Consider the following 13,647-nt stretch of genomic DNA (forward strand, 5'->3'; position numbering starts at 1 on the left):
GGTGGGGAAATATTACAGGAGTGTGATGGTACCAGATCCTCCTGTTGAATGATGTGTTGGCTGAGTGACAGAGCTGCGTCCTCCGCGGTGAAGCACTAATGAGATTTTCAAGGGGAAATGTAAACTCATCAGGGTGACTTGGACGTCGCTTACAAGCAGGTTAATTAACAGAGAAACACACGTTACATGAAGAAGATGCAGGTGTCTCTGCAGGAATTCAGTCGAGGATGGAGGCAGAACTTAAAATATCGGAGCAGAATGAAACCAGATGGATTTGTTTCCTTCAGCTGAGCAGCAACAATATTCTCACATTCAGATGTAAAAAGCAATCATTTCACCTGACTCTTTATCTACAGCAACTTTATTTAGTGAAGTTCTAGTTCTAGAGTCCATAGTTCCTTGAAGTCCATAGAGGAGGGTCCACATTTATCACTTTAATGGACTTTTCCCATCATTTCTGAGCCTCAGAACTTCATCAGTACAGCAGATAGACACATGACATTTTAGGAGGAAAAACACATTTGAGTTCTGGTAAAAACTGAAACCAGATCAGTTTTACATCCATCCAGGAGTCACAGTCTAAAGGACAAATCTGCTTTGTTTTTTAAACAATCATTGGTAGCCTGGATGTGTTTCTGTTTTCTGATAATTCACCAGAGAAAACTGTAAAAAGTGCATTCTGGGTAAACTTTCAAGGCTCATATCAGCATGTTGATGGTGGTTGGTCAGAACTAGCTCTAGACAATGAAAGCTCCTATTACTTTAAAAAACTATGGCTCTACATACTAAAAATATTTTATGATGTAAATTTTAATTGTGGCGTTTTAGTGCTCCTCAAATAAAGACTTTAGGAAACGCAGCTGATGCACAAACCAACGCTGGCTTCTTTATTAATTTTTTTATGTCACTACACGTCCTTTCCTGATTGGTCACACCAAATATCATGCTACCATTTTGAAGAACACAACAAAGACAGAACCCATGCAAGGCCGGTGTACGTGAATTATCACAACACGTGCATTAACAGTGTGCTCGCACGGACCGAGACTATGTCTGAAATCAAGTGAGAACACTGGTCTGAAGTGAAATGAACTGAAGTAGAAGTTTGTCTCTGTGGGGAGCAGCTCTTTGTGAATCTCTACAATGTACGAGCTGATTTACGTCCTCACTGTGTGATTAAAACAAGCGCTCAGAAATGACGCCACAGAAGCACAAAGAAACATGCAAACATGCACACAAAACACTCCTTCGCTTTATTAAACGACTTCCAACATGAATCACACGCGCTCAGTGCGGCCTCGTGTATGAGTGCACACATTTGCATCCCAATGAATCCAACGACTAATCCTTTTTAATCATTACTATGCTAATTAGCGCAACAAAAGCCTCGCTAAGCCTCGGCAAGTTTTGATTCTTGCCGCCGAGGCCTTTGGGGAGCCGACACAGGTCAGGCCCGTGGAGAGAACAGAACCCAGCAGAGCCGCATCACTTCCAGGAAATTAAGTTTGAGGCTGTAAAAGACACAAAACACGATTCGGAGACAATAGTCGGGACATGTGCCGACTGAAAGGAGCCACGGGTCGACTCGATGTAAATCTTGCAGCGAGACAAAGTGGACGAAACCCTCAGAGGGAGATAGAATTGATTTAACAGTTTACAGGCAACAACAGCAGCTCTGTGGCTGAGTGGTCAGACTGGTGTTAGTCATGGTTTCTGGGAATCTAACACGTACTGGATGCTCTGAAGCAGATTTCAGAGAAGTCTACACCCCGAGCTGTTTCTATTCCATAAATATCAGGAGAAGAAGACATAATAAAACTCTTCTGTAAACCTGGTAAGTGGTGGCTGAAACTGGAAACATGAGAAGAAAACTTCTTACTTTTGAATATTCAGCTTTCAAACTGTGGCACTAAGATGGTTTCAACTAACTTTCCATAGTCTCATGTGCAATACTTCATCGCCATGTGCAATATTAATTGTGACCTCAGTATAATTGCCAGCATTACATTAGCTGCTCTATTCCAGTCTTACTTTAATTTACTTATCTTAGTATTATAATGTACTTACATCTTAATGCGTTTCTACCTTTTAGGAACTGCATTTCTTACGTGTTTTTATTTTTCTGAGTAAATTTGGCACAAAAATTTCCTTTGGGATGAATAAAGCTTTAAATTATCTTACTATCACTTATGATAAATGTACTACATACATTTATGTAATGTTAGAACTAAATCTGATGGACGTGTGGTTGTATTTCATATCTGATAATCTTTTGGGTTGTTGTTGTTTAGATAATCTTATGTTAGATGCTCCCAAGTTGCCTCAATTACACAAATAAACTGCAAATATTACTTTGCTAACCCCCCAAACCCGCTTGTGGGTTTAAAACACGTAGTAGTTTACAGCATAAAAGCATAGTCTTTTTTTGTTTTACTGATATTTGCTATTATTTTCACAATTTTTGAATTTTACGTTACATTTTTTGGCACCCTTGTTGCCAGATTCCAGATTTTTTTTACAGTGCAGTTTGATAAGCTGCTGTTTCAGTCTTTTGTTTGTTGGTGTGTTATTATGTGTTTTGACGCTTGATGTTCAGTCCAATCTGTCCCACAGATATTGTGTCTCTTTGTCACTCTGGTGTCTGAATGAAGCTGAGGAGAACATTAAAGCGACCTACGTCTGAATGGCGTCGCTTTAACACAACCATGAAGCCGCAGTGTTACATATAAGCTGTAAAACTAATCCCTTTTCTGACATATTTTATCACTCAGGTGACACCTTGATGCTGACTTTGAATTCACTTCCTTCAGATACGCGTACTGAATGACCGCTGATCCGTCCATCCAGCAAACATTCTCGGTCTTATCCTGCGCTGTTGTCACCTCCTGCAGCATCGCACGGTCACGCTGTGATTCTGGATCTGTGTTTCCATCTGTCATTTCCCCACAGCTATCCCACACACACACATACACATGCTGGCAGAAGGTATTTTCTTCCTGATCCGGTGTAGTGGAAGCGATAGACCGAGGGGATGAAGGCCGGATCCAATAACTGTTGGATTCCACGCTTCAGGTGCTCCGGACTTCAATTATTCATGATCGCACTCACACACGGTCACACAGGTAGAGGCAGCGTTTCATTGAGCTGGATTTGTAAGACGTATTAAGCCAAATTAAGCCTTGAGGGGAGCAGCCAAAATGGATCGACATCCCCGCAGCGGTGCATTGAGCCTCCTTCCAATCATATTCCATGTTAGCAGGGAGACTAGGGATCAGCCGGTGTGAGCTGGAGGCAGGGGGAGTTTTAGGGCATCCAGGAGCTCAGGTCTGACAGGAAAAAAGTCAATTATACTGAAGAGAAGAAAGCAGAGGGGATCAATCTGCCTGCTGATAGACAGGAAATCTGTAGGGGAAGGCTTTGAGGAATTTCGGTCTTGAGCAGGTTGTTTTCTGATTGTGAGGCGCTGCTTCAATACCAGGCTCCTCTTTTACATGTAATGAACTGTACAAGATCTAAAGTCTGGCGGAGACCGTCAGTGAGTCAGTGAATTACATTAACACTCCACTTTCTAAATACGATTTTTACTACTCTTGGCACAATTCTGGTTCTTTTATGTAATCTTGCACATTCTCAGACAAATAATTTGCACGTTCCTGCACACTGTATAAATACCTATTACATTTTAGTACTCTTATCATTTCTTGGATTAGCTATACTTGCTGTTTACTTGACTTGCAACACTCGCTTTTTTATGTTTTTAACCTTCTCTATATATTTCCTGTTTGTTAGTGTTCACCGTTAGCCACCAAAACCTCACATCAACAGACTCTGCAAATGAAAATGGTTTGGATCCTGAGCTGCACCTTTCAGCAATCACACGTGCAATTCTTTCCAGGAATTCACTTATTCTTCAGGGACAATGAAGTTCTCCTGTCTTATCTTATTTTTTTTTAACTAGCCTACCGAGCATTAATCATTTAAAAGCACTCTGCACAGGATGTTTGAATCTGCAGTTTTCCTTGTTTTATTTGATCTGCCTGTTTAAGACGAGGTCTAATTTATTTGTGGTCAAGCTGCAAAAAGTTGCAAAGCCAGCTTTAGATTCAAGCAAAACCTATTTTTCATTTTTCCTGCACTACTGTGCCTTAAGAGATCTCAACAGACCAAGTTACACAGAAGATTATTTGAACTGAGCTCTGCAAACTTTGACATCACGATCAAAGCAGAGATTTTGTTTCTAAATGGAAAAAAATTCTCATCAATATGAATAAAAACATCAAAACTAGAACTAGTTGGGATGTCCTGATCCAATCTCAAACACTGATTGTTTTTGCTGACCGGTCGCGCCACGAACTCAAGCTTGAGCCTTTGTTTATGTCAGCTGTTACACAGACATTGTAAAGCCAAAGTACATTTTGTAGCAGGGCACTGGGTTACAAATTGTGAATAATTTTCTTAATCAGTAATTAGTAATTTATTGCACAAATTGGGGATGACCATTAGTCATCACAGAAGTGTTTGTCATGGTGCCTGTTGCTAGCTAAACTCCCACAATGCTCTCTGCTTGCCAACATGAACTGCCTGTAGTCTGAGTGACGCCTCCTCTGGTCTCTACAGAAATAAACACGAGAAGGCTCCACCTGGTGGAACAACCAGGTACTACAGTTAATCTACAATACATTTTCCAGGTTCTCCAGCTTCCTCCTACAAGTCCAAAAACATGTTGAGGTTAATTGGTGATTCGAAATTGTCCATAGGTGTGGATGTGAGTGTGCTTGGTTGTCTGTCTCTAAGTGTGGCCCTGTGATAGACTGGTGACCTGTCCACGGTGTCCCCTGCCTTCACCCTGAGTCAGCTGGGATAGGCTTTACAACAAGGTTCCTGAACACCTACAGAACACTAAGGAACAGACTGGAAGCAGAACTGCATTTTTTCTTCATGCATTGCAGATATATTGAGTAGTAACTGAGGAGTGTATGGTCCATAAAAAATGTCATCGGATTGGGACTCTGTATCTGCACATCAGGGGAAAATCAGAATCTCAGTGAGGAGATTCACTGAGATAATGAAACAACCTGATTTGAGAAACGCTTTGAAAGTAAACTGACGTCAGTGCCTCACCTTGGTCTTGCCCAGCTGCCACTCTGCACTGCTGCTGTCGTAGATCTGCAGCAGCTGGACGCAGCGCCCCCTGGGGTCATCTGGCGTCAACACACCTCGCATCAGCACCTTGTACCTGGAGAAACAGTGACAACGGTGGTTCACATGATGGAGCAACAAGGTGTTTCTACAGGGTTTGTTTTATAGATTGGCTATTTTTTAGTATGTGATTAGGCAATTGTATTTTAGCAATTGAGCAGATCCTCTGTGTGAAACTACTAACCTGCACACTCTTAAGTAATTTATGGGACCCAAGATTTGATTAAAAGCATAGCTGCAAGATAAACATTTTAATTCAATGAATAAGATGAAGCTTTCAAGTTGCAAACATTATTTTGCAGGTTAGGTTGACATTACGTTGCAGGTGATTGCATTAACTAAATATTGCGTATTATTTAAACTCACATTTTTGCATTAATTAGTTTAAAGCTAAATTTTGGCTGAGATAACAAATTGAAATTAGCTTGATAATAAAATTTCTTTTTGTCTTGAGGTCAAGATTCCAACTTATCAACACTGGAGCAACTAGATTGTAATTTTTTTTTAAAAATTTGTCAACTTAAAAACTTGTGTTTATAATTGTCGTAAATAGGTAGACAACACTTAAAAAAATACTTTTAAATAATGTGAAAACACTAGTTGTAATAACTTTCTTGTTATGAATAATCAACTTAAAACTTGTGCTAATGCTAGCAATCATTATGTAATTAAAATTACCTTTGATTACACAGGAACAGGTAATTCCCCGATGTCAGTGTAGTTTGTTAGTTATATAAACAACAGAATTTGAATATAAATTGGCAAAACCAAAAAAATGATGCTAAACTGCCATGGTGAGTTTTCTTTTGTTGAGTGCAAACAGTACTTTATAGAGCACAGAGTTTGATCAGAGTAGCGGAGACGTAACTGTCATATAAAAATGTAATGAATATAAGTGATTATGTGTGAGTACAAGTATGGCCCGAACATTTCAGTGCAATCGAGCCTTTACAAACCTCGAACAAAAGTCCTGGAAAGGTCTCCGGATGGGGAAGCCGGTGCGTCGAATCTTCACCGTCTCCAACATGCCGGAGTATCTGAGCTGGTTCAGAACCACCGTCTGGTCGAAATGATCAGGCATCTGGGAAGGAAAATAAGAAAAACAATCAGATTCACATGTTCAAGTTATAATCAGATTATGTCACAAAGTCCGCTGTGTACATAACAGGAAGCAACCCTCCATCTGAATCGACAGAACGGCTTCCATCTGCAGCTTCAGCTAATGATTTTCCTTCTTCTAACCCTGCAGGGCGCTCCGTCGATGCAGCTGCTTTCATAACACAGCTCAACCTTCGCAATGTGACCTTATCACCCGTCATAGCGCTTGACGTAGGTGTCATTTTTTTTCCAGCTGGGATCATCGATTCTGATGATGATCTTATTTGGGGTGTTTTATTGTGTTGAATTATGCTTGCGACAAGGGATAAAATGCTTTATGGTGACAAGAATTTTGTCCGTTTTGGCTAGATTGAATGAAACCAGTGAAAAAAAGCACGACATCTTGAGTTTGCTTGCTTTGTCCGACCACCAGTAAAGAATCAAAAGGGACTCAATCTACAATGAGACATATTGAAGAAGGGCACATTCGAAAAGCTGGAATAGAGAAAATGTTTGTCTTTTCTTGCTTAATAAGAGGTTTCAACAAACACAGCACTTAATCTAGAAAATCCTGAGACCTTTAATCACACTTTACTGAAGAAAATGTTCCATCTCTGCTTCAAAGATGAATTTCAAAAAGAAAAACTATCCTCACTATGTATTTAAGACCTAACGAAGAATCCACAAGAATTTAAACGAATTGCAATCCCATTAGAAAGCGCTTTTTTTAACACTCTCTTCGTTATGTCTTGAACTAAAATGCCTTTTCATTAAACATTAAATGATTTAGATTGGATTGGGTAAACTGGGAATTTTACCTGCGAGTGTAAAACCCCAAACTATCTGCTAAAAATGTCAGCGAGAGGACTTTCACTGCCTCGAGTGTTGAAACAATCCAACTGGATGGTGTGACGTCTGAGCCACATGAGTCCCTTTAAACTCACATACATCAAACTGCATACCACTCATTCAAAACTCTGAACTCAGACTGAGAAGTGACAGCAGCAAACTGCCGCCTCCTCCCCTCTAAAAACACACTTGGCATTGAGCTGCCGCTGTCACTTACAGAAATGCATTCAGTGGAAGCCATTTTCCCGGGGACCCTCTCGCCCTGTAACCTCGGTGGGCGTAGAAGGGGGGGTTTAAAATGAGAGGGCGCCTTTATGCCTTATCGTAATGCCCCTTTTATTCGCTGCCCATCTCCCCTGATAGCCTGCCGATGGCCCATTGGAGCTGCTGAGATGAAGGGAGGCCAATTCAGCACCAGATCTGGCCTCGGCGGCTCAATGGAGCCCTTTAACAGCCACCGGCCGCAGAGGACACTTCATTAGCATAACTTGGATTTGCATACGACCGAGCTGCAGCAGCACAAAGCCGAGCGGTGTCAGGAAGCTGCCTCCTGGCTTTCTGTGCCTCCTGTTTTCTATCGCCATCGTTTCCTCTTTCTGCTCGGCTTTTTGGGACGTCAACAACTGCTCAGTCTGGAGGCTTCTTCTTCTTCTTCTTTACAGTCCATACAGTCATCTGATCAACTTGATGAATGCATCTGCTCCTGCACTGTCATTCAGTTTGACGAGGTTTCACGCTGTGTCGCTCATTTTTTCCTCAAGTCAACTTGAAAAGCTAGACTTTCTTTTTCTGTTTTAGAAAGGTTCATTTGGCCCTTTGTCTTCAGTATTTTCAGCAGTGAATGGAAATAACCAGCAGGAAAGGACAGCCAATAACTTTAAATGTGAAACTGTATCCCTGCAGAGAAAAATCCTTCAGACAGAATAACGCTCAGAGACATTGTTCAGAATCATATTAAAGGATGTTATGCATGAATAGTCTTTAAGCCTCACAAAGGAAGAATACCGTCTGAATATTTTATATGAAAAATAATCAAACATCAGGAAAAATCCCTAAAGTCTTGGGACATTCAGGTTAAGTTGTAAAATCCTTTTGGGTCGTGTCACATAACAACAAAATATGAGAAAAGCTTCGCCCTGACATCCTCAGAGTCAGCTGATTCTTCATCTAGAGTAACTTCAGCATATACAAAAAAGCCATGCAGAGTTTTACCTTCATTCTATGAATAGTTTCAGAGCTACAGGCCCTTGAAGTCCATAGAGGAGGGTCCACATTTATCACTTTAATGGACTTGTTCCATCATTTCTGAGCCTCAGAACTTCATCAGCACAGCAGACAGACACATGACATTTTAGATGAAAAACACATTTGATTTCTAATAAAACCTGCAACCAGATCAGTTTTACATCCATCCAGGTGTCGCAGTGAAAACACTAAGTCTGGTTTCTGTTCAGCACCATTCTTTTCTTTCTACATCTACATTTGGATTCTGTATCTGAGGAGTTGTGAACCGTTGTGGCCCGTGAGCTCAAAACAACACCCGTAACGTAAATCAGCATCCAGAGGCATCGGAGCCTCTCAGGCCTCTGCAGGATGAAGACAACAATAGCTGAAGGAGGAAACTCGGTGTTGTTCTCAGCTAAACTTCCCTGCTAAAAGCCTAAGGGCATTCAGCAGGACAAACGGGGGCGTGGTGGTGGTTCGCTCCCGAGGGGGTTGGGAGCCGACGGGGGGGTGAAAAAAAGGCAAACATGGAGAGACAAGTGAACTCAGGGTGAGCTGTCAGTCCTTCAGGTGTAGAGAGCTGCAGGCCGAAGCTTCTTTTATTATTAATTCACTGACAGGCAGCAGCTCTGAAGTGTTGGCGAAGCTAAAAAAGTCGAAATCTAAGTCTTAAAACATGAAAGCTTCAACTTAGATGCTGATGTTCGCAGCAGAAACACCAACAGCTGCCGTGTAAAGCTTCCAGGAGGAAAACTTCTTTCTTCCCGCTGTGTGGTTTTCAGTACATTTATGGAAAACGCAGGAACCAGGAAAGATCTCAGATGAAACTCTGAGGCACTATGAGGATAGGATCAATCTCAATCCTGTGTGAACTACTTCAGAGCTACTGTCATGTAAAACTGTAGTTGTGCTTCATAGGTCTTGGATGTTACTCCTAGAGCTGATTGAATGGGTTTTGAAAACAGAATTTCACCTCTTTTCACCACACACTGAACTTGGAACCTAGAGTGATCAGGAAAACTGGGTAATCTACACATTTTTCTAGATGAATCATTTAATTTCTAGTGGAACAAATCCCTACAGTCCAACGTCAGACCAACTACTTGCTTATTTTGTGCAAGAAATATCTCAAAATCCAAAGAAACTCAATTAACAATGACACAAATGATGCAAATGCAGCACATTTCAGAAGCTGGAACCAGAGAGTATTAAGCATTGTTTTCCACAACACTCACCAACACACTGTTCTGTGTTTAAAGTTGAATTTGTCTGAGGACTTTTCATCTCTGCAGGAATCAACATTCCTGCTGCTTAAACCAGAAGACCGACAGCATCTTGAAGCGTCCAGCTCCGAGAGTGGCAGCCAGCAGAGATTACCACTCCGCTCAGCGGGGATCCACAGTTTTGGGGAATCCCTGGAACAATGTTTCCGCTCATAGACGGACATAAATCTGAGCTAAATCCTCGACCCTCCTGGGTTGAAGGCTGACCCGGTTTGAAGAGGGATTCTTACTGGTTTGAATTTCTCGGGAAAATCAACAGCACAAAGGAACCCTGAGGAGGCAGCGCTACGTGTAAAAACGAAGAAACTGTGGACAGAAATGTTCTGCAAACCAGCACAGCAGCAGGCAAACATGTAATTATCATGTGATCTGTCAGCTATGTTAAACTGGTGAATGATAAAACTGATGCACTGCAGAACTGTGAAAAGTTTACTCGTTTTGTCTACTACTTCAAAATCCAAAGCGACTCAATCTATGACGAGGTAAATCAAAGAAAAATGCATTTTCTTACATTTAATAATCTAAAATCAAGAAAATGTTTGTTCTTGTTACTTAATAAGTGACTTGCAAATAAAGCGGCTTCAGCAGATGCAGCACAAAATCTAAAAATCCCAAAAGACAAACCATCTCATCTGTGTGTTTGAGACCTGACGGAGAATCTACAGGATTTCACACAAAGTCCTTTCCTCACTAAACACTCAGACAGGCCGACTCTCTTCATTATCATGTCATTAACTTCACCGTCTCCTCGTTGTGGATTCAACTTCATTATCATTTCAGACTTTGATTACAGTAATCATCACACACTCACAAGGCACGAAGTCGCATCTCAAGTCTCAAATGTTTCTGCTGCTGCTGGAAATCCACTGAGTGTCATTTCAAAACCTTCAAGTCCAATTAATAAGATGACAAACAGGAAACATCAGAGCGTGTGATGAAGTTATGCTGCAATAATGACACCGACGGGAATAATTCTTGCGTTTAGGAGTGAATTAAGAAACATGAGCGTCTATTTCTGGACTCTATCAAGCAGGAGCTCACAGTTAGTTACATTATTCTGCGAAACGCTTCATGTTTAAGCTCCTTACTTAAGCGATCGATGTGTTGTTTGAGACTGTTCCTAAATGCTCCTGCAGCTCTGTTTAGTTTGCAGTTTGGTTTTCTTTAATTTTACTGCATTTAATATAGAATGCATGTGCTTTATTGTGGCCAAAAATGGAAAATTGTCTTGAGTAGTTGTGTAAATTCTACAGCTAGTTCTGCACAACTAAAGCCAGCATGATAGTACAACAAAAGTACACAACCAGGCACACAATGAGCCACATATACATGAAGACATGAATGAAAACATGACCATCTAAATCATACATCTACATTGCACATATTGCACTTATTTCTCCAGTTGTACCTTGAGTCTGATCATGTTTTCAGTTAAAACTAAGTAGAGTTTTGTCTGCAAAAGGCTGGAAATCAAACTGCCGGCAAAGCCTGCAAAGAGGAGAAAAGCTGCTTTTGTGCATCTGTCACAAACCGCTGCATCCACCTCACACCGCAGAACGGACATTTAAACGCACCGTGCAACAAGCGTGCACTTGAACGCAGCGCTGCCGGGTTTAAAAGCGTGCATCAGGTCTCACCTTTGCATCTCAGCTCCTCGCTCTGGCTCCTCTCGAGGCGTTTTTGCAAGATCGGAAACAAATACGGCAGCAAAACTTCGCAGAGCTGCAGCCCGATTCTGTCCCCGACACACACATTCACGCACGGACACACACAGACACGCACAATCACACTCTGCCAAGCGCCGGAGTCAAACAAAGGCTTTCAAATCCACAACTCCACTCCCCCTTTTTCTGTGTGCAGAGGGAGGGCTGTGGTTGCCATGGCGATGCATCTCCTGCTGAGGCTAATTTGTGCAGCCACTTGTAGGGCCTGAGTGTGTTACTCTGTGTGTGTGTGTGTGTGTGTGTGTGTGTGTGTGAAAGAAAGAGGGAGGCGGCTGTTTACATTCAAACGTGGTGGTGACTTCTGTGTCCACTCACAGCAACAAAAAAAAAAAAATCTACATTTTTAGTTTTCAACTGATTTTTTAAAAAAATAGCATCCTCACAGGCAAAATCTATTTTACAGATTTTGTCTGTGTTGTTAAATCACTGATAATATCTAGTAAAATCACAGATAAAAAGTATTCGTTTACATTTTAAGGGTAATGAAACAGGCAAAAACTGTAAAATAATATCTACACAAAATAAAAATGTTAATTTGTGCTTTCACAATGTTTGATCAGAAAGTCATGCTATTTTTGGCTGAATTTAGATTACTGAAAATACAATTATTATACAGACATTTGTCATTACCTAAAAGAAAATGGATGTATATGTAGGAAAATTCTAAATATATTTTAATTGGTATTTTACAGATTTTTCGAGTTTTATGAAATTACAGATCTCTCCCAGAAATCACAGAAAAAGTATTCATTTACATGTTAACCCTAAAAAAAAAACAAAAAAAACAAACAAGCTAAGACTGCTAGTAATGTCCACATCTAAAATCGATATATATATATATATATATATATATTTAGTTTTTTTTTTAAAAAACAATAATGACTTATTCTTTCACAACATTTATTTTAATTATCTTTTGCCCACAAGAACTGTAGTTTGTGTTCCCAAACTGTTGAAACACAGATATGAATTTGTGCACAGATCCTCCTGGATCAGACTTCACGTTCTGTCTGTTCGTCACAGTGAGTCTAATCCAGGAGGCTTATTTCTCTGATGTAAATCTCAGGGTTTCATTGATCTGCTGTGTTGTTAAATGCAGCAGACAGCAGCACAAGAATCATACGACGTGCTTTAAGCTCTTGCTCATGTTTATAGTATCAGCCTCCAGAAATCAGCTTCTGCAGAGACACAAGTTTCACCAAAACAGACTGAAGGCTGAATCACAGCGAGGAATCAGATGCTGATTTATCTGAGGATGTCACAGATCAGAGTTGAGATTTCTGATTTCTGACAGCAGCCACACAGACGTGTTGTGTACATGTGATCGTGACACACAATGTGTTGTCAATACAGACCCTGATGACGACAACAGCAGCCTCCGTAATCTGCTAATACTGTCAATACACAAACACACCCACAGACACACAAACACACAGACGATGAAGGCGACAGCTTTTTAGCAGCAATGATGAATTTAAGCTATTGTGTCTAACAGATAAAATGAAGATGCTTGCAAATGTGAATTATCGAACATAATCATGCACTAATAAAAGACTGAATCTAAATGTAATTAACTCAGAGGAAAGACTCCTACAAACAGCTGGAAGCAACACAGTGACTGTCTTCATCAGTGTAAAGTTGTATTTGTACAGACAGCTCCGTTTGTAATAGATGTGTAGAACAAAGTGAATAAGAAAGCTGCTTTGTGATTTTCAAACTGTGTTGTTTTCGGACCAGTATTTGTACTGAAATGGAGAAAAAGTCAAAGTATGTCGCTTTTTCTGAGCTGTTAATGTGACTGCATGCAGCTCAGACTGGGTAGGATTTCTGCTGCAGCTTTTACAGAAAAGTGAGCCGCGAGATTATTCACACATGAAGCCGACACTTTGAGTTTAATGGTCTGAAAGGAGATGTGCAGAATAGCTGCTGCAACGATCACTGAAGTGATGTTACAGAGAGAGTCCTGTTTGTGGTGCGTGTTTGTAAATGTACAATACGTGTGTGTTCTTGTACGTCTGCGTGTGTCCCATAGTTGTATTCAAAGCCAACAGTGCACATGATTATGCATTCTGTCAATATATTGATATTTCCACAGAGTTCCACTGACCATCTGCAGCAGTTTGACAGCCCTGCAGGCCTTTTAACGCTCTGTTACATCAGTGCAGCCAAAAATAGTAGCAGTTATCCAGTTATTACTTCATAGGTTAAACTCTTCGAACCTCCCAAAATGATCAGACTTGTTGAAAATGTGATAAAAAAAGAGAACATTT

At 40.7% G+C, this 13,647-nt stretch overlaps 1 protein-coding gene across 1 annotated transcript in view; it reads right to left on the reverse strand.

Moving 5' to 3' along the window:
* myo10 (myosin X) overlaps positions 1–13,647 on the reverse strand; it is a 159,675-nt gene that overhangs the window by 20,866 nt on the left and 125,162 nt on the right. Inside the window, exons 20-21 of the mRNA XM_008293275.1 lie at positions 6,156–6,280; positions 5,122–5,236 (exon numbers count right to left, since the gene is read on the reverse strand). Of these exons, the coding sequence (XP_008291497.1) occupies positions 5,122–5,236; positions 6,156–6,280 (240 nt within the window). The remainder of the gene's footprint in view (positions 1–5,121; positions 5,237–6,155; positions 6,281–13,647) is intronic.

This window comes from Stegastes partitus, unplaced genomic scaffold, assembly GCF_000690725.1.
Source record: "Stegastes partitus isolate 25-593 unplaced genomic scaffold, Stegastes_partitus-1.0.2 Scaffold868, whole genome shotgun sequence".
NCBI classification, from domain to species: Eukaryota; Metazoa; Chordata; class Actinopteri; family Pomacentridae; genus Stegastes; species Stegastes partitus.